The 18,604-nt window shown below is 40.6% G+C and overlaps 1 protein-coding gene across 1 annotated transcript; it reads right to left on the bottom strand.

Annotated features, from left to right (window-relative positions):
- Positions 1-7,894: 7,894 nt before the first annotated feature.
- Positions 7,895-18,603, bottom strand: LOC132676904 (uncharacterized). The gene is made up of 5 exons (XM_078440683.2): positions 18,545-18,603; positions 17,869-18,018; positions 10,661-12,577; positions 8,944-9,041; positions 7,895-8,074 (listed from the first exon to the last, which is right to left on the bottom strand). The coding sequence occupies exons 2-5, from the start codon at positions 18,008-18,010 to the stop codon at positions 8,060-8,062; spliced, it is 2,172 nt and encodes a 723-aa protein (XP_078296809.2). The 5' UTR covers positions 18,011-18,018; positions 18,545-18,603; the 3' UTR covers positions 7,895-8,059.
- Position 18,604: the final 1 nt, after the last annotated feature.

Here is an 18,604-nt window from a genome sequence, read left to right as displayed (position 1 = left end):
AGAGGAGGGATCACAAACAACACTGCAGAAATACAAACCATAATAAGAGAATATTACAAACAATTATATGCCAACAAATTGGGAGATCTGGAAGAAATGGACAAATTCTTAGAAACATATAAACTACCAAAAACTAAAACATAAATAAATAGGAAATGTGAAGAGACATATAACCAGTAAAGAAGTGGAATCAGTAATCAAAAATCTCCCAACAAACAAGAGTCTAGGACTGGCTGGCTCTCCAGGGGAATTCTACCAAACATTTAAAGAAGAGTTACACCTATTCTTTTGAAGCTATTTCAAAAAATAGAAATGGAAAGAAAACTTCCAAACTCATTCTACAAGGCCAGTATTACCTTGATTCCAAAGCCAGACAAAACCCCACTAAAGAGGATAACTATAGACCAATTTCCCCGATGAACATGGATGCAAAAATTCTCAAGATACTAGCCAACTGGATCCAACAATACATTAAAAGAATTATACACCACAGTCAAGAGGATTTATACCTAGGATGCAGAGCTGGTTCAATATCTGCAAATCAATCAATGTGATAAATCACTTAATAAAAGAAAGGATAAGAGCCACACGAGCCTCTCAATAGATGCTGAAAAAGCATTTGACAAAAGCATCCTTTCTTGATAAAAAACCTCAAGAAAAGTAGGGATAGGAGGATCATACATCAAGATCATAAAAGCCATATACAAAAGAGCCACCACTAATATCATCCTCAATGGGGAAAAACGGAGAGCTTTCCCCCTAAGGTCAGGAACACAACAAGGATGTCCACTCTCACCACTTCTATTCAACATAGTATTGGAAGTCTTAGCCTCAGCAATCAGACAACACAAAGAAATAAAAGGTATCCAAATCATCAAGGAAGAAGTCAAACTTTCACTCTTCGCAGATGACATGATATTCTATATGGAAAACCCAAAAGATTCCACCAAAACACTGCCATAACTGATCAATGAATTTAGCAAAGTCGCAGGATATAAAATCAATGCACAGAAATCAGTTGCATTCCTATACACCAATAATGAAACAGCAGAAAGAGAAATCAAGGCATCGATCCCATTTACAACTGCACCAAAAAACATAAAATACTTTGGAATAAACCTAACCAAAGAGGTGAAAATCTATACACTGAAAACTATGGAAAACTTATGAAATAAATTGAAGACGACACAAAAAATGGAAAAACATTCCATGCTCATGGATTGGAAGAATATTGTCAAAATGTCGACACTACTCAAAGCAATCTACATATTTAATGCAATCCCTATAAAAATAACACCAGCATTCTTCACAGAGCTAGAACAATCCTAAAATTTGTATGGAACCAGTAAAGATTCCAAATAGCCAAAGCAATCCTGAAAAAGAAAACCAAAGCTGGAAGCATCACAATCTGGGACTTCAAGACGTATTACAAAGCTATAATCATCTTAGGGGTGCCTTGGTGGCTCAGTTGGTTGAGCATCCAACTTCGGCTCAGGTCATGATCTCACAATTTGTGAGTTTGAGCCCCATTTCGGACTCTGTTGACAGCTTGGTGCCTGGAGTCTGCTTCAGATTCTGTGTGTGTGTGTGTGTGTGTGTGTGTGTGTGTGTGTGTGTCTTTGCCCATACCTCACTAGTACTCTGTCTCTCTCTCAAAAATAAATAAAAACATTAAAAAAAAATTTTAAGCTGTAATCATTAAGACAGTATGGTACTGGCACAAAAACAGACAGATCAATAGAACAGAACAGAGAACCCAGAAATGGACCCACAAACATATGGCCAACTAATCTTTGACAAAGCAGCAAAGAATATCCAGTGGAATAAAGACAATCTCTTCAGCAAATGGTGCTGGGAAAACTCGACAGCGACATGCAGGAAAATGAACCTGGACCACTTTCTTACACCATACACAAATATAAACTCAAAATGGATGAAAGACATAAACATAAGACAGGAAGCCATCACAATCCTAGAGAGAAAGCAGGCAAAAACCTCTTTAATCTCGGCTGCAGCATCTTCTTACTCAACACGTCTCTGGAGGCAAGAGAAACAGAGGTAAAAATGAACTATTAGGACCTCATCAAAATAAAAAGTTTCTGCACAGCAAAGGAATCATCAGAACTAAGGGGCAACTGATGGAATGAGAGAAGATATTTGCAAATGACATTTCAGACAAAGGGTTAGTATCCAAAATCTATAGAGAACTTATCAAACTCAATACCCAATAAAACAAGTAGTCCAGTGAAGAAATGGGCAAAAGACATGAATAGACACTTTTCCAAAGAAGACATCCAGATGGCTAACAGACACATGAAAAAATGTGCAACATCACTCATCATCAGGGAAATAAAAATCAAAACCACGATGAGATACCAACTCACACCTGTCAGAATGGCTAACCTTAACAACTCAGGCAACAACAGATGTTGGTAAGGATGTGGAGAAAGAGGATCTCTTTTGCACTGCTGGTGGGAATGCAAACTGGTGCAGCCACTCTGGAAAACAGTATGGAGTTTCCTCAAAAAACTAAAAATAGAACTACCCTACGACCCAGCAATTGCACTACTAGATATTTATCCAAAGATATAGGAGTGCTGTTTCAAAGGAGCACATGTACCCCAATGTTTATACCAGTGCTATCAACAATAGCCAAAGTATGGAAAGAGCCCAAATGTCCATCAACAGATGAATGGATAAAGAAGACATGGCACATATATACAATGGAGTATTACTCACCAATCACAAAGAAGGAAATCTTGCCATTTGCAACAACATGGATGGAACTAGAAGATACTATGCTAAGCAAAATTAGCCAGTCAGAGAAAGACAAATATCATAGGACTTCATTCATATGTAGAATTTAAGATACAAAACAGATGAACATAAGAGAAGGGAAGAAAAAAAATAATATAAAAACAGGGAGGGGGACAAAACATAAGAAACTCTTGAACAGAAAACAAACACTGGTGCTCAAGGGGGTTTGAGTGGGAAGATAAGCTAAATGGGCAAGGAGCACTGAGGAAGGTACTTGTTGGGATGAGCACTGGGTGTTATATGTAGGTGATGTATCATGGGATTCTACTCTTGAAATCATTATTGCACTGTATGCTAACTAACTTGGATGTAAATTTAAAAAATACATAAATTAAAAATTGAAAAAAGAAAATATAGGAGGGGCACCTGGGTGGCTCAGTTGGTTAAGCATCCAACTTCTGTCCAAGTCATGATCTCATGGTTCTTGAGTTTGAGCCCCACATTGGGCTCTGCACTGACAGTGTGGAACCTGGAGCCTGCTTTGGATTTTGTGTCTCCCTCTCTCTCTGCCCCTCCCCCACTTGAGCACACTCTCACACTCTCTCAAAAATAATAAATGAACATTAAAAAAGAAAAGAAAACATAGGAAAATGGGGCACCTGGGTGGCTCAGTCAGTTAAGCACCTGACTCTTGATTTTACCTCAGGTCATGATCTCATAGTTCATGAGACTGAGCTCCAGGTTGGGCTCTGTGCTGACAGCATGGAGCCTGCTTGGGGTTCTCTCTCTCCTTCTCTCTAAATAAACAAACAAACAAACATTAAATGAAAACAAGAAAATATAGGAAGAATCTTCTTGACATTAGCCTTCACACTGATTTCTTGGATATGACACCTACTACAAGCAAGTAAGAAAGCTTTTGCATAGCAAAAGAACAATCAACAAAATGAAAACGCAACCTATGGACCGGGAGAAAATATTTACAAGCCACATATCTGATATAGGGCTAATATGCAAAATATATAAAGAACTCCTACAACTCAATAGCAAGAAAACAAGCTGATTTTAAAAAATAGACAAAGAAATTAAATAGACATTTCTCCAAAGAAGAATAACCATCAAGTACACAAAAACATCACTGATCAGGGATAGGATATGCAAATCAAAAGCACAGTAAGGTATCACCTCATACTTCTTAGGATAGCTATCATCAAAGAAAAAAGATAAATATTGGTGAGGATATGGAGAAAAGAGAACCCTTGTACACTCTTGGTGGCAATGTAAATGGGTGAGACTGCTGCCAAAAACCATATAGGAACTACTGTTCCTATGTGATGCAGTGATCCCATTTCTAAGTATATATCCAAAGATAGTAGATTCAGGATCTTGAAGAGGTACTACACTCCCATGTTTCTTGCAGCATTACTCACAATAGCCAAGACATATGGACAACAAAAATGTCCATCAACAGATAAATGGGTAAATCCAACGTAGTATCATTCAGCCATAAAAAAAAAAAAGAGGAAAATCCTACAATTTATGACAACATCGATGAAACAGGAGGACTTTATGCTCACTGAAATAAGCCAGACACTGAAGACAAATACTACATGATGACAAAATACCACTTACAGGATGAATCTAAAATAGTCAAACCCATAGAAACAAGAGGGTAGAATGGTGGTTCCCAGAGGCTTGAGTGAGAGACAAAAGGAAGATATTAAAGAGTAAAGGTTTAGTTATATAAGATGAATAAGTCCTAGAAATTGACTTCATAGCACAGAACGAATACTTAACAATACTATATAATTAAAATTTTACAAAGGAAGATATTATGTTTTTTTTTAATGTTTATTTATTTTTGAGACAGAGACAGAGCATAAGCAGGGAAGGGGCAGAGAGAGAGGGAGACACAGAATCCAAAGCAAGCTCCAGGCTCTGAGCTGTCAACACAGAGCCCAACGCAGGGCTCAAACTCACGGACCACGATATCATGACCTGAGCTGAATTCAGATGCTTAACCAAGCCAGCCAGGTGCCCCTAGATCTTACGTTTTTAACATACTATGTATGTATATGTATATTTAAAGAAAATAGGAAACTTTTGAAGATTTATGGCATAGATTATGGGGAGTATTTTATATTTTCATAGGTGTATACCTATCTCCAAACTCATCAAATTATATACCAATGTAGAGCTTTTTGTATACCAATCATATCTCAATAAAATGGCTTAATAATAAAATCTAGGGAAACAGCCTGAGTTGGTAGTCACTGCTTGAGCAGTATCTTGAAAGAATTGCCTATACAGTTGACCCTTGAACAGCATGGGTTTGAATTTTGTGGGTCCACTTATACAGATTTTTTTTCAATAAATACAGTACTGAAAATGTGTTTTCTCTTCCCTGACTTTCTTAACACTTAAGCTTGTCTTACTGTAATAAAGTATATAATACATACAACATAAAATATGTTAATTATGTTATCTGTTAAGGTTTCCAATCAACAGTAGGCTATTAGTAGTTAAGTTCTGGGGGAGTTAAATTATACTCAATTTTCAACTGCAAAGAGGGTTGGCACCCCAACCTCTGTGTTGTTCAAAGGTCAATGGTATTTGCTGTTTTTACATACTTTCCTTTTTTCCTTACCCATTGTGGTCTTGGATGTACCTCTTAGATTATTCCACTTGGACTTCCATAACAAAATACCAAGGAATGGGTGGCCTAAACAACAGAGATTTATCTTCTCACAGTTCTGGAAGCTATAAGTTCCACATAAAGTGCCAGCAGATTGATTTCTGGTAAGAGGACTCTTTCTGGCTTGTAAACAGCCACCTTCCGAGCCTTCACTTGGCCTTTCCTCTATGCCCTCATGGGGAGAGCACTCTGTTATGTCTTGCTCTTTTATAAGAACAGTTCTACTAGATCAGGTACCCAGTCTTATGGTCTCTTTTAACTTTAATCTCTCCCTTAAAGATCCTATTCTCCAAATGTAGTCACACTGGGTGTTAGGACTTCAACATATGAAGCTTGGTATACAATTCAGTACAAAATATCCCTAGCAGTGCTCTTGCTAGGACCATCAGCGTTGCCATGGTTATCAAATCTAACAAATCCTTTCTCTCTCTCTCTTTTTTTTTTTTTTTTTTTTAGCATTTGACACTGTTGACCACTTTTTCATGAAAGATCCTTAGCAACAGATTTCATGACATTTTCCAGATGCTCTATCTCATTGGCTGCTCTTGCTTCCTCTCCCATGTAACTCTTGGCCTCAGTCCTTTAAATATCACTATTTCTCATAGTTGTGACTTAGACCTTCTCTTCACTCTTCTGTGTTCTCATTGACTTTTATGACCTTAAAGTATCAATACTCTGATGATGACAGCCCTGAATACTCTCCTGAGCCCTAGACTTTTTCACTTAGAATCCTGTGGGCATTCCACCATTCTATCCTGTTCTCAAGCAGGATACCCATCAGCATTTTTTTCATTCTAAAAATGGTGCCACGAACCACCTCAGTTCTGAGTCAGAAGCCTAGCCTGATCCCTCTCAGAAGCCCTCAGCTGCTCCTCCTGCGTGCTTCTCAATACCCAAAGCACGTATCACACTCTAAGGTGACTATTTCCTTGCCTGACTGCCCACTATCTGGAAACTTCCTGATGGCACAGACCATGTTCCCTGTTGTATCCTCAGCCTCCAACACTGAACGACAAATTGGTGTTCAATTTTATTGAATTGGTAGATTCTCCAGCTGGAACATGATTTTAAGTACCAGTTGCGCCACTTGTATCCATCCACTCAACCACCCCAGTACCAACCCCACCCATGCTGTTAGAAGGTGGAGGAGGGACAGTAAATTAGCCCCCAAAGCTGAGAAAGTACTTTGAAACCAAAAAACAAAGCAAGCAACACCATACTGTTTACAGAGTTTTACTTAGGGTGACTAACTGACAGGGGATCAAGTAAGGAAGGATCCAGGGAGCTACACAACTACTCTCCACAAAGTCCAGACCTCAGTCCACAGATTTTATAGTGTGAGGGGATGTACAGAGGGCACTGTAGTGAGGTCAAAGGCTCTAACATGTAGCAGACCTCATGACACAATCTGTGTGCTGGGGGGAGGGGTATAGAAAACTGTTATCTGTACTAGTTACCTAAAAAAATTAACTTCTTAATGGGGATATGCCCCAGAGGATATAGCAATTATCAGTGGCACAAAACATGTATGCCATGGTTCTAAGGTGCAACAAGTACGCCTGTTATTATACTTTATGTATAATACCATGAGATAACAGCACATTGGGTATACAAGCAGATAACCTTATCCAGCCGTGAGTGGGTACACAGGCCAGAGCTGGAGTTAAAGCAGTCCTGAGCTGGAAATTATGCAAACACATATCTTTACATAAAACTGCCCTTGGAAAACTACCTTTTGCTTGCCTCCACTATGATATCTACAGAAGTATTAGGTTAGTATAAGGAATTACAAATACAGGAAGTACATGTTCATAGAGCTTACCTTAGAGACAACACTGGATGGTACCATCCATGTATCCTCATATATGCCTATCTGGAGGCATTCTTGGTCACACATCAGTAAAATCCCACATCTGCAACACCATAGATGCTACCATGCCTTATTCTTTCAAAAGTTGGGAATATTCAGCCACATATATATCTTTTTTGATACCTACTCATATTTAACTTGCACCATTTATTGACAGAATATTGATTATAAGTTGACCAGATAGGTCCTATATTTTAAAAGCATTAAAAAAAATCATTTCCCTAAAGTTTCCTTTGTTTCAAGGAATACACTGGACATAACTACAGAACACACTACTCAAACCACATCTGGATATACACATCAGTGGACCTACTATATGCCCATTCTCCATTTATACAAAATGAATAAGGTATGGTCTCTATCCTCCGGTAGTTCCTATTTATGGGGAATCTTTTATCTATTTATTCTGTCCTCAGCTCTACCATACTTTTCCCCATATTTAAAAGTCCCTAGAGAGTATAAGACAGTAATATACATGGCAGGAATATTCCTGAATAACTCAACTCTATTGTTGGTGTTACTGATAATATGGCCATTTTTGGAGGAGAAGAAAATGTTGAGAATCACACACATAAGCAATTCAATTTATTTGCTATTTTATACCTTTTAATTCTGAAGGCTTTATAATATCACATTTTCTTGCTTCTAGTTATAATAGCTTTATTAGTTCAAATCAAGGGATAATCAGGTTCTAAACTGTCGTGGTGATGTAATTAGCTCTTCTATGTAGCTGGAACTCAGAAATTTCTTTCCTATGAAATAAAAATGACATAATACATTGTCTTAAATCAGTTGTATAACAGACTCAAGATATAGTGAGAGTCATTGCTAAGGTCTTAAGAGTCCATTTTAAGGATAAAGTCATGACATTTTTGCTTTTATCAGTCTTTACTTGATGACCACTGCAAGGCAGGAACAGCCAAGTCGAAGGGCCAATAACCTCTTGCTCCCCGACACCCCAGGGGTTGGGGGTTGAAGGTGTGGCAGGGATACTCAATGCAAGACTCAGTGTAAAGAGAAGCCTGTCATGCTCCTAGCCCCTTAAGGGAGAACCTGAACTTCCCAGTACCTAACTCTACCAGCTCTAAACTGGGACACTTTGAGTGAAACTACCAAGATAACTTACAAAATCCCATATAATCCAAATAGACTACCATTAACAGTACTGGGAATTAAATGTGGAAAACTGACATAATAATGACATTCCACAGGGGCACCTGGGTCAGTTAAGTGTCTGGCTCTTGATTTCAGCTCAGATCATGATCAATTGTTCCTGAGATCAAGCCCCACATCGGGCTCTGTGATGATGGTGCAAAGCCTATGTAGGATTCTCTCTGTCCCTCTCTCTCTGCCCCTCCTCTGCTCATGCTCTCTCTCAAATAAAAATTAATCATTCAAAAAAAAAAAAAAAAAAAGACATTCCACAGATTTGAAAGGCTTTGGCTCCAAACTACGTGTAAGTAAGGATCTATAGATACAGGTCTATTACCCAGTTAGAATGCTGCCATTTTTCACTGCCCACAAGCTGTGTTACTTTTAGAGGTTAGAATACACACTGAGTATGACACCCCAAACAAAGCCCTATCAATGAGACATCAAAACACACAATATAGATACCAACCTCTGTGCCTGCTGGCTGTTTCCTTAACTTTACAGCATCTGCATCAAATCTGTTTGAAACTTTGTAAGGTACTTTGGTTTTCCTTCTCTCACAGTTACCTGAGGGAAAAAATGATTCATACCATAACCCAAATTGCTTAAAAGCCAATGGAAAAAACAAATCAAAAGCACATCTTTCAAGAAAAATCTATTGTTCAAGATACTATCCTAGATCATTCTACATCCTTTGCCAGAAAAAATAAATCATTTGGCAAAAACAATAGTAAACATAATTTAGAGAATTCAGTTTGAAAATTACCATCTTGAATGCATATCCAAAAGTAAATTAAAGCTATCTTCTTCAGGTACACCTGGCTGGCTCAGTTGGTAAGCATTCGACTTCAGCTCAGGTTACATCTTGCAGTTCATGATTTCGAGCCCCATGTTGGGCTGTGTGCTGACAGCTCAGTGCCTGGAGCCTGCTTCAGATTCTGTGTCTCCCTCTCTCTCTACCCCTCCCCTACTCATATTCTCTTTCTCTCTCAAATATAAACATTAAAAAAAAAGTTGTCTTCTTCACAGGGCTGTGATAAGATGGAAAAAATGAATTCCTACACACTGAGGAGAGGCAAATGAGACCTTAAGAAGACTAAGGGCAAGATGGCCAGTGTTCTGGTTTAGGAGCTAAGACTGGAACTTAATTAAATTTTCTGGGGGCCCTTATACATCCCATTCTACCTTACCTGCTTCATTTCATTTTTGCACCCCACATATAATCATCCCCCAGGCTCTACTTTGGTCCTCGCACTCATATGAGCCCCCTCCCTAAACATACGGTGGACCAAATCCCACCTTCAACCAGGTGTGCATGACCTGCTGGTCCAGTCCTCCCACCAACAACCACACAGTAAAGCAAAATAACTTCCCTTCCCAAGTTTACTTTTCCACAGATGTTACCACTTTCACTAGTACTCAAGTTGGAACCCCAGATCTTAGATATATATCTTTTACTACCATGGGTGTTAAGACCCTCCTCACTTTATATCCAATGTTTACTTAAACTGACTTTATACAGGGGTTTCAGCCATATAGGCAGAGTTCAAATTCCTCCTACACTGTACTGCCAGCTGAAGATTCCTAGAGCATATTTCTTCCTGTCCTTTATTCAATTTGCTTTGGCACCTCCTTATTGCCTAGAGGAAAAACATCTAGAAAGGGAAATATCTACTACTTTAACCCATTCTGCTTAGACCTACCTTCTAAACTCATCACAGTTCTCCCCTCTGGCTGGCTGGTCTCACGCTCAATCCCTGGAACACACTTGACCTGCCCTGGCTGCCCATTTGATAAGCTCATGCTGCTGTCTCCATTCCCACTTCAAACCACAGTCCCCAAATTTGTATCACAATTCACTGCCTCCACTGGACTGCCCATTCTCAGCAACCACCTACCTCAATGTCCATCTCTCCTTTGCTCTCTCAACCCCACTGTCCTTTAAGACCAACCAGCTCTCCATCATCTGCTACAGCTCTTTATTTCAAATTACATTACAATTTCCTGGAATGCAGGACCTCAGACTTGGGATCTCTGCCAATCCTGCACACATGGGCATCTATAATTGTTTAAGAACATACTTTCAAAATGGAGAAATACTATTGATGTACGGCTGCCTTTGCCTCCAGGATGCAGTATGGAAACACCACAGACAACCAAATAGGATCAGCCCATTAGTCACTTACATTCCCATGACTTGTGAGAGGCTGTCTTAGACTCCAGTCCCTTCTGCATGGCCATCATACGTTCCCTTTGGATCCTGCCATCCTGTCCTGTCACCTCATACACCATAGGGATGCTCTCATATTCAACATGCTTTAACCTGTCCTTATTTCTGGTGGGCCAGACGATAAGTTGAGGAGGGAGAGACCACTCAGGTGGCATCCTGATTATCCTGCTGGCCTTGCAAAAAATCCTTCCTTTCAAGGAATTCACAGGGTCTGGTGGACTAACCTCTTCAAAGAGGCATTCCACCACATACATTTCATCTTCAACTTCCTCTTCCAATTCACAGTCTTCTAAATCCTCGGGAAGTACAGTGTTCAAGGTAGCATTTTTCTTCAATAAATATACTCTGTTACCACTTGAGGAGTTGTTCAGGGTTTTCTGCTTCCTGTCTTTCACAGTCTTTTTAATCTTGGCACACTTTTTGAAGTTCTCATGATACTCTTCCTCAATCTCATCATTCATGGTTACTTCTTCTTCATCTGTGTTCAATTTCCTATTCCTGATTGACTTTCTCTGTGATCCTTTAGCTCTGCAGTCTGGTGATGACTCTTCATCTTTGTAAGGCATTTGCTCAGGGGATTTCTCCAACTCTGCATCCTGCAACCAGATCATATCACACTGAATCCCTTCATCCATCCCTTTGCTGTACATCTGGGCCAACCTAGCAGGGCTAGGGACATACTTTGGGTAGCTGTCCCTCTCCACCACTTCATCTGATTTCCCACACCTGACTGACTTTTCTTGTGTTGCCTTTCTGCTTTCTGGTGAAGACTTGGGAGATTTATTGTGCTCTTCATCTTGCCATTGGCTCGTATCACACTGAATGCCTCCATCAGCCTGGTTGAACTGGGCCAGCAAGATAGGGGGAGGAACATAATTCTCAGGGGAGCTGTTGCTCTGTATCATGTCAACTTCATCCACATTCACAGGGAAGCCATGGCCCCCACTACCATTGTCACGCATGCTTTCCCCAATGCTAAGGGGACTCTGGGATTTGGACTGTAGGCTCAGGTCCTCAATGGCTTTATTGCTGGAACAGAGTGACCTTTCCTGCTGGAGCTTGTAGCCATCTCCAGAAGATGGGCACAGATTTGAGTTCAGGGTATTCTGGATTCTATCTCTGTCTTTTGCTTCATCTGGAGATTGGGGAGCGGTTGCATAGTTTTTTTCTTTACCCAAGTTCATATTCATGGTGGAGCCCAACTTTACCACATCATCATGTCTTACATCATGACACTGCTCCAACCAGACAGTGCTTTCTTCATCTTTACATGTAATGCCCTCTGTACCCTCATGAGGGAAAGTTCTACTTTCCCAAGAACTCTGTGAAATCCTATTGTGCTGCGCCATCTTCTCTGGCATGGCTTTACCATAAGCTAGGTCATACAAATGCATAGTTTCCTTCAAAGTCTTCCAGAACTGTGTTACAGGGGATCCTTTGCTCTGTTCTAGCCTCATTTTCTCTTTCTCACATGCGTAGCTTCCATGAGGTGATGTCCTATGCAGGCTGTTATTAGAAGGGCTCTTACCATGTAGCTCCCTCTTCTGGGCAACAGAAGACAAAACGCCATCTGTTTCTTCAGGAATGTCGTCCATTTCTATGTCAATATTAGAAGTAGGGATACTGGTCACCATATCACCTTCTGAGTGGGTGTCTTGTTTCTGAGTCATGTTCTCAGCCTGCTGAGGTTCAGTCTGAGTCTCTCTCGTTTTCATTTTCTTTCCATAGCCACTAGAGTGCTGGAACTGTGTCGTGCTATAAAACATAGGTCGTCGGTTAAGTGTAATGGGCAATGGTGACTGAGGAACAAGGAAGCCAGGATACTCACTGAGTACCACTGAATATGGAAAATACAGACTTCCATTTCTGAAACCTGGAAAGAGAATACAGTAGTCAGTGACTCTGTCTCCTGCAGCCGGTCCCAACATTCAGCCAGTACGTAGCCATGTGGCCACACCAATGATTAAAATATGGCTTCTTCCATGTCTTTTGGCAGCTAATGGCCCCACTTTCTCCCTGGATATCCTCAGGATTTTACAAGTGAAAGGGCAATGACCAGAACAGTGAGGCCTCCAGCACCCTCCTTCGCTACAATGGTGAGCATCTGATCTGACTGGTTGGTTGCCAGGCCATCAGATAGTGTATCATAAATCACCCCTACTTAGAGCAGCTCTTTTTCAAAGAGACCAAGCACCCACTAAGCATAATTCAGCATAGTCACTGCTGAAGAAAGAATATAATTCACTTCAGGTCTTACAGGGTAAAGAACAAAAGTCCTTTGTATGTATGAGCATTTCTAAACCTATTTATTCAGCACTATTCCCTCCCAGACACATCTTTCCCCATTTTCCATTCTACAGAAGTAAGCAGTGCAATGGTGCCAATAATGCCAGACACATTTCTCTTGTATAAATTCATTTTGGGAAAGGTATATACAATTGACAAATGAAGTTAAGATATAACCTCTAAAAAAAAAACTTCTAAATATATAAAAGCAATAGTTCTATTCAGATCAGCATTCACAAGGCAATTTATTCAATATGGTGAGATTGATCTTATGAACTCAATTTCACTGTTGTACTGCATCAAAATGCCTCTTGGACCTGGCCTAATGTATTTATACATTTTTATAATGTATGTTTATACATACAACCTTCATATAAGGGTTCTTCTCTTATTGAAAAGAAGCAGACAAGTCTCAGCTTGGAGTTCAAGATTGTCTACAGAGGTTTGAAGTCAACAGGATGAAGTTCATATACCTAAAGAGACAGATAACTTGCCACCATACATATTGTACTGTAGCATATGGTGGAACAAAATACCTTAATAGGACGTCCCTGCCACCAGAATCCACCACAGGAGTCACCCTTTGCAAAAACATAGATGTTAGAATTGGGTTTTTGTCTCCCAGTAATCAGTAAAATCTAAGTGATCTCCCACATTTTTACCTCAGTAACTACTAGTAACTTCCTTGACCCATCTCTTTGATATATTATCATAGATTTGTGATCCACACTACTACCAGAATTATTATTTTATAATTAAGTTTGTTTATTTATTGAGAGAGAAAGAGAACAGAGAGAGGGGCGGAGAGAGGGGCGGAGAGAGAGGAGAGAGAGAGAATCCCAAGCAGGCTCTGCACTGTCAGCATGAGCCCAATGTGGGGCTCAATCTCACAATCATGACCTGAGCTGAAATCAAGAGTCAGATGCTTAACCAACTGAGTCACCCAGGCGCCCATACCAGAATTATCTTTATGACTCAACTGTGATCCCTCCTCATTCCAGAGACAGTATTTGAAGGGCTTATCACTGCCAGTCAGGAGATGAGGAACAATGACCCCATCCCTTAGGATGCCATAAAGGCCCTCATTATCTGGTTTGTCACTGTATCATCTCAGTCTCCCACTAAGTCTATAGGCTCTAGCCATATGTGGGTTCCCCCTCAGGTCAACTACTCTTCCCTTTTCTGGGACATTCTCCTTCCACGTGCCTTTCCAACTGCCACCAAAATCTTGGAAGGAAGGAAAGAAAGATAGCGAGGAAAAGGAGGGGAGGGGAAGGGAAGGAAGGGAAAGAAGAAAAAGAAAGCCCACCATTCTGTAATAGACGGATCTTGAGGGCATTTTCTTAAGAGAAATTAGTTGGACAGAGAAAAACAAATGCTGTATATCTCCCTTAATATGTCAATTTAGTCCTCTATTTCAATTGTACAGCACTGTATACTACATATCTAATTAACATTAAAAGGTGGTAGACAGCACAACTTATATGGTTAACTAGTCTTCAAAAAAGCAGGAAAGAATATCCAATGGAAAAAAATGGTCTCTTCAACAAATGGTGTTGGGAAAACTGTACAGCAACATGCAGAACAGTGAAACTGTACTACTTTCTTAAACCATACACAAAAATAGGTTCAAAATGGATGGAAGACCTAAATGTGAGACAAGAAACCATTAAAAGCCTAGAGGAGAAGAAAGGCAGCAAAATCTTTGACCTCAGCCATAACTACTTCTTACTAGACACATCACCAGAGGCAAAGGAAACTAAAAACGAACTACTGGGATTTCATCAAGATAAAAAGCTTCTGCATAGTAAAGGAAATAATCAACAAAACTAAAAGGCAACCTATGGAATGGGAGAAGATATTTGCAAATGACATATCTGACAAAGGGTTATTAGTATCCCAAATCTATAAAGAACTTATCAAACTCAAAACCCAAAATACAATCCAGTGAAGAAACAGGCAGAACACATGAACAGACACTTTTCCAAAGAAGACATCCAGGTAGTGAACAGACACATGAAAAGATGCTCAACATCACTCATCATCAGGGAAATACAAATCAAAACCACAATGAGATACCACCTCACACCTGTCAGAGTGGCTAAAATTTACAACACATGAAAAACAGGCGCTGGTGAGGATGTGGAGAAATGGAAACCCTCTTGCACTGTTGGTGGGAATGCAAACTGGTGCAGCTGCTCTGTAGAGCAGTACGGAGGTTCCTCAAGAAACTAAAAATAGACCTACCCTACGATATAGCAATTGCACTACTAGGTATTTACCCAAAGGATACAAAAATACAGATTCAAAGGTGTACATGTACCCCAATGTTTACAGCAGCATTATTAACAATAGCCAAACTATGGATCGAGCCCAAATGTTCATCGACTGATGAATGGATAAAGAAGATGTGGTATATACATACAATGAAATAGTACTGAGCCATCAAAAAGAATGAAAGGTTGCCATTTGCAACAACATAAATGGAGCTAGAATGTATTATACTAAGCAAAATAAGTCAATCAGAAAGAGACAGATACCATATGATTTCACTCATATGTGGAATTTAAGAAACAAAACAGATGAACATATGGGAAGGGATGAAAAAAAGAGGAGAGAGGGAAAAAAACACAAAAGACTCTTAATGGTAGAACACAAACTGAGGTTTGATGGAGGGAGGTGGGTTGGGGATGGGCTAGATGAGTGATGGGTATTAATGAGCACCTGTTAATATATATATTGATATATATAATATATATAATGAGCGCCTGGGTGGCTCAGTCGGTTGTGCATCCGACTTCGGCTCAGGTCATGATCTCACAGTTCATGGGTTCAAGCCCTGCATCAGGCTCTGTGCTGACTGCTTGCTCAGAGCCTGGAGCCTGCTTCAGATTCTGTGTCTCCTTCTCTCTCTGCCCCTCCCCCACTCACACTTTGTCTCACTATTTCTCAAAAATAAATAAAAGTAAAAAAAATTTTTTTTTAATGAGCACTTGTTGGGATAAGCAATGGATAAGCACTTACATAAGCATCATGTAAGTGATGAAATCACTTGGTTCTACTCCTGAAACCAATACTGCACTGTATCTTAACTAAAATTTAAATTAAAAAAAGGTGGAAGACACCTGATTCTGGATGTGTAAGAAGGTTGGAAATCACTTACTCTGAACAAAATAAAAAAGCTGAACTGATAAACCAAGAACTCTTCTCAGATCCTTCACAGCAGTAGGTTATAGGACAAAGTACTATCCCCAATGCTGGAGAGAGATGTGAATGGAGATAACCACAATTTACAGGAACACAAATCCAATAGCTAAAAACTCTACAGAAACTAGTGATAGGGTAGGGAAACCTGAACTGTTATTGTCAATTTCAGGCTCAGTGTCAATACATCTGAGAGTTAAAAACTTCAAGGGGACCCTTTGCTTTTTTGAGTTTTATCTACAGTAGCTCAACCAGTTTCTCATGGTAAATCTAGGAGAAAAATTCTCTGTGCTTCCCCCAGGGAGAGTGGAAAAGAAGAGGCATTGTGACATATGCCAGGAAAACTCTACTCTTAGCAAGCCAGATCTCAGAACAAGCTAGTTAACCAGGGCCTAAATGACCAGGGGGTTAGGCAAATACTTATCTCAAACCCACCCTAGCCACCCTTCCTTACCCAATGGGAGGAGGAAGGTGAAGTATATGTGTAATTCATTGTCCAAAGGCACAAACCTAAAATCACAGTCCTTCTATAACTGTAAAACTATGATCTCTGTCCCATCTCCACAACTTAACACATCACTAAAGGCCTAAATTATTTAAGAGCACTACAACAGAATACCTACCAATCAAGAAAACATTACAAGACATACTAAAAGGCATAAACTGTGGTCTACAAAAAAATTCACATTAAATAAGAAGACAGGGATGAAAAGTAAACGCATGGAGAAAGATGTACTATACTAATACTAATTGAAAGAAATGGACAAGCTTTATTTCTTTCAGACAGAGCAGACTTCAGAACAAGGAAAGTGATCAGGAATAAAGAGTGGCATTATATGAAAGATCAATTCTTCACTGAAATTACTTCAGAAATAAGCAGAGTTATGGAGACAGTAAAATGACTAGTGGTTGCCAAGGGTTAGGGAGGATGGAGTCATTAACAGGCAGAGCAAAAAAGATTCTATTACCAGCTGGAAGCAATGACAAACTCAAAAGCACTCCTTGTCACACCAAATTTTCTACCTGGAAAACAAGTTGCATAAAGTACAGAACATGTTTTACGTATAGTATAGTAAACTGTGCTGCCTAAAGATCCCTCCCACCCTATAATGTATAGTAAACTGTGCTGCCTAAAGATCCCTCCCACCCTATAATGCATGAAATCCCAGATGTCTACCTTCCAAACTGCTAAGCCTCCTCATTCTTCTCCCAGAGTACTTTTTTGACCTCACATAAAAGCTTTTAGAATTTTTAGGCCTTGTTGAAAAAATTATAGGGACTAGGAGCTCTAAGGTACTTCTTCTACCAGACCGGTCTCATAACATAAAATTTTGGTTTGACTCCTGTGTAACTCTGGGCAAGTCCCAGACTCCGAGCCTCAGTTCCCCCATTTGTGAAACAAAGACAGCAATAATACCTAGTCCATCAGGTTGTTGAGGTCAAATGAGAGAACCTACGTCCAGTATTTAGCAGAATAACCGGCATATAGCTAGAAGTCAAATGTTACCTATTAAAATGGGGAACTTCAAACACTGCCCCTATGTGCTGCCATAATCTCTTCTGTGTCAGGACAGAGTGAGGAAAGGGAGATCATGGATTCAAGTATCAGAAAACCTCAGGCATTGCTTTAGGGGGTAGGGTCTCTAACCGCACTGAACTTCTTGGACTGCTTACCTGCCCCAGGAACAGAGAATGGATTATAGGTGGGACTCTGGCACCACGGACTCAGGTAAGGCTGCTGGCCCATGGCGTGCACATAAAAAAAGGGTCTGGCGTTACTGCCCTCGAAATGTGCGTTTTCTGAAGAGGCGTTCATGTCCTAGGCTGAAAGACAGGTGTTCATATTTAGGAAGGGGCAGTCGCACTCAAGTGTCATACACTACAGTTAACGGAGAAGTTCTCCTGTTTCCCTTCCAGAATTCCAAGTCTGGGTGGAAGGGTCCTCACCTCTTCTGGCTGGCCTGGGATCGCGGACACAGGGCTGCGCGGCGTTGGGGACCCGGGCAGCGTTGCCCACAAGCCCGGGCCGCATCTCGCACAAACAAGTCTCGGCTTCCCCAAGCAGCAGCAGCAGCAGCAGCACAGAGTGAAGACTGAGGCCAGGAGAGAACTTGCCGCAGCGCCTCGAACGTGACGGGCTGTGCCCAGGAGCTCCACTCCAGGGCCATCACTTAGGCCTGGCCTGCAGCGCCCTCGTCCTGTCTCTCGGGCGTGCCCACCGCGCCCCTTCCCCGGTCCAGAGGAACCCATCCCGGGGGACCCAGCCTCTCTTTACCTACGACTCACACCCCACTCCCTGTCCTGCAAGTCAGTCGCCTCCACTCCCTCGGCACCCAACCCCACCACTCACCGTGTTCGGTACGCCCACCTGCTCTAAGCCAACCTCCACAACCCGGAACGTCTCTGACAC

This window comes from Panthera onca, chromosome A2, assembly GCF_046562875.1.
Source record: "Panthera onca isolate mPanOnc1 chromosome A2, mPanOnc1 haplotype 2, whole genome shotgun sequence".
Lineage (NCBI taxonomy): Eukaryota > Metazoa > Chordata > Mammalia > Carnivora > Felidae > Panthera > Panthera onca.
The sequence above is the reverse complement of the archived record's forward strand: the minus strand, read 5'-3'. Positions and strand labels throughout refer to the sequence as shown.

Bases quoted from the DNA above. Each gene is read 5' to 3' on its own strand.
- LOC132676904 (XM_078440683.2), bottom strand. From the start codon at position 18,010: ATGAACGCCTCTTCAGAAAACGCACATTTCGAGGGCAGTAACGCCAGA. The intron at 12,578-17,868 runs GTAAGCAGTCCA...TTCTCTTTCCAG, and splicing joins ATTCTCTGTTCCTGGGGCAG to GTTTCAGAAATGGAAGTCTG. The intron at 9,042-10,660 runs GTAAGTGACTAA...TTTTTCCCTCAG, and splicing joins CTCTCACAAGTCATGGGAAT to GTAACTGTGAGAGAAGGAAA.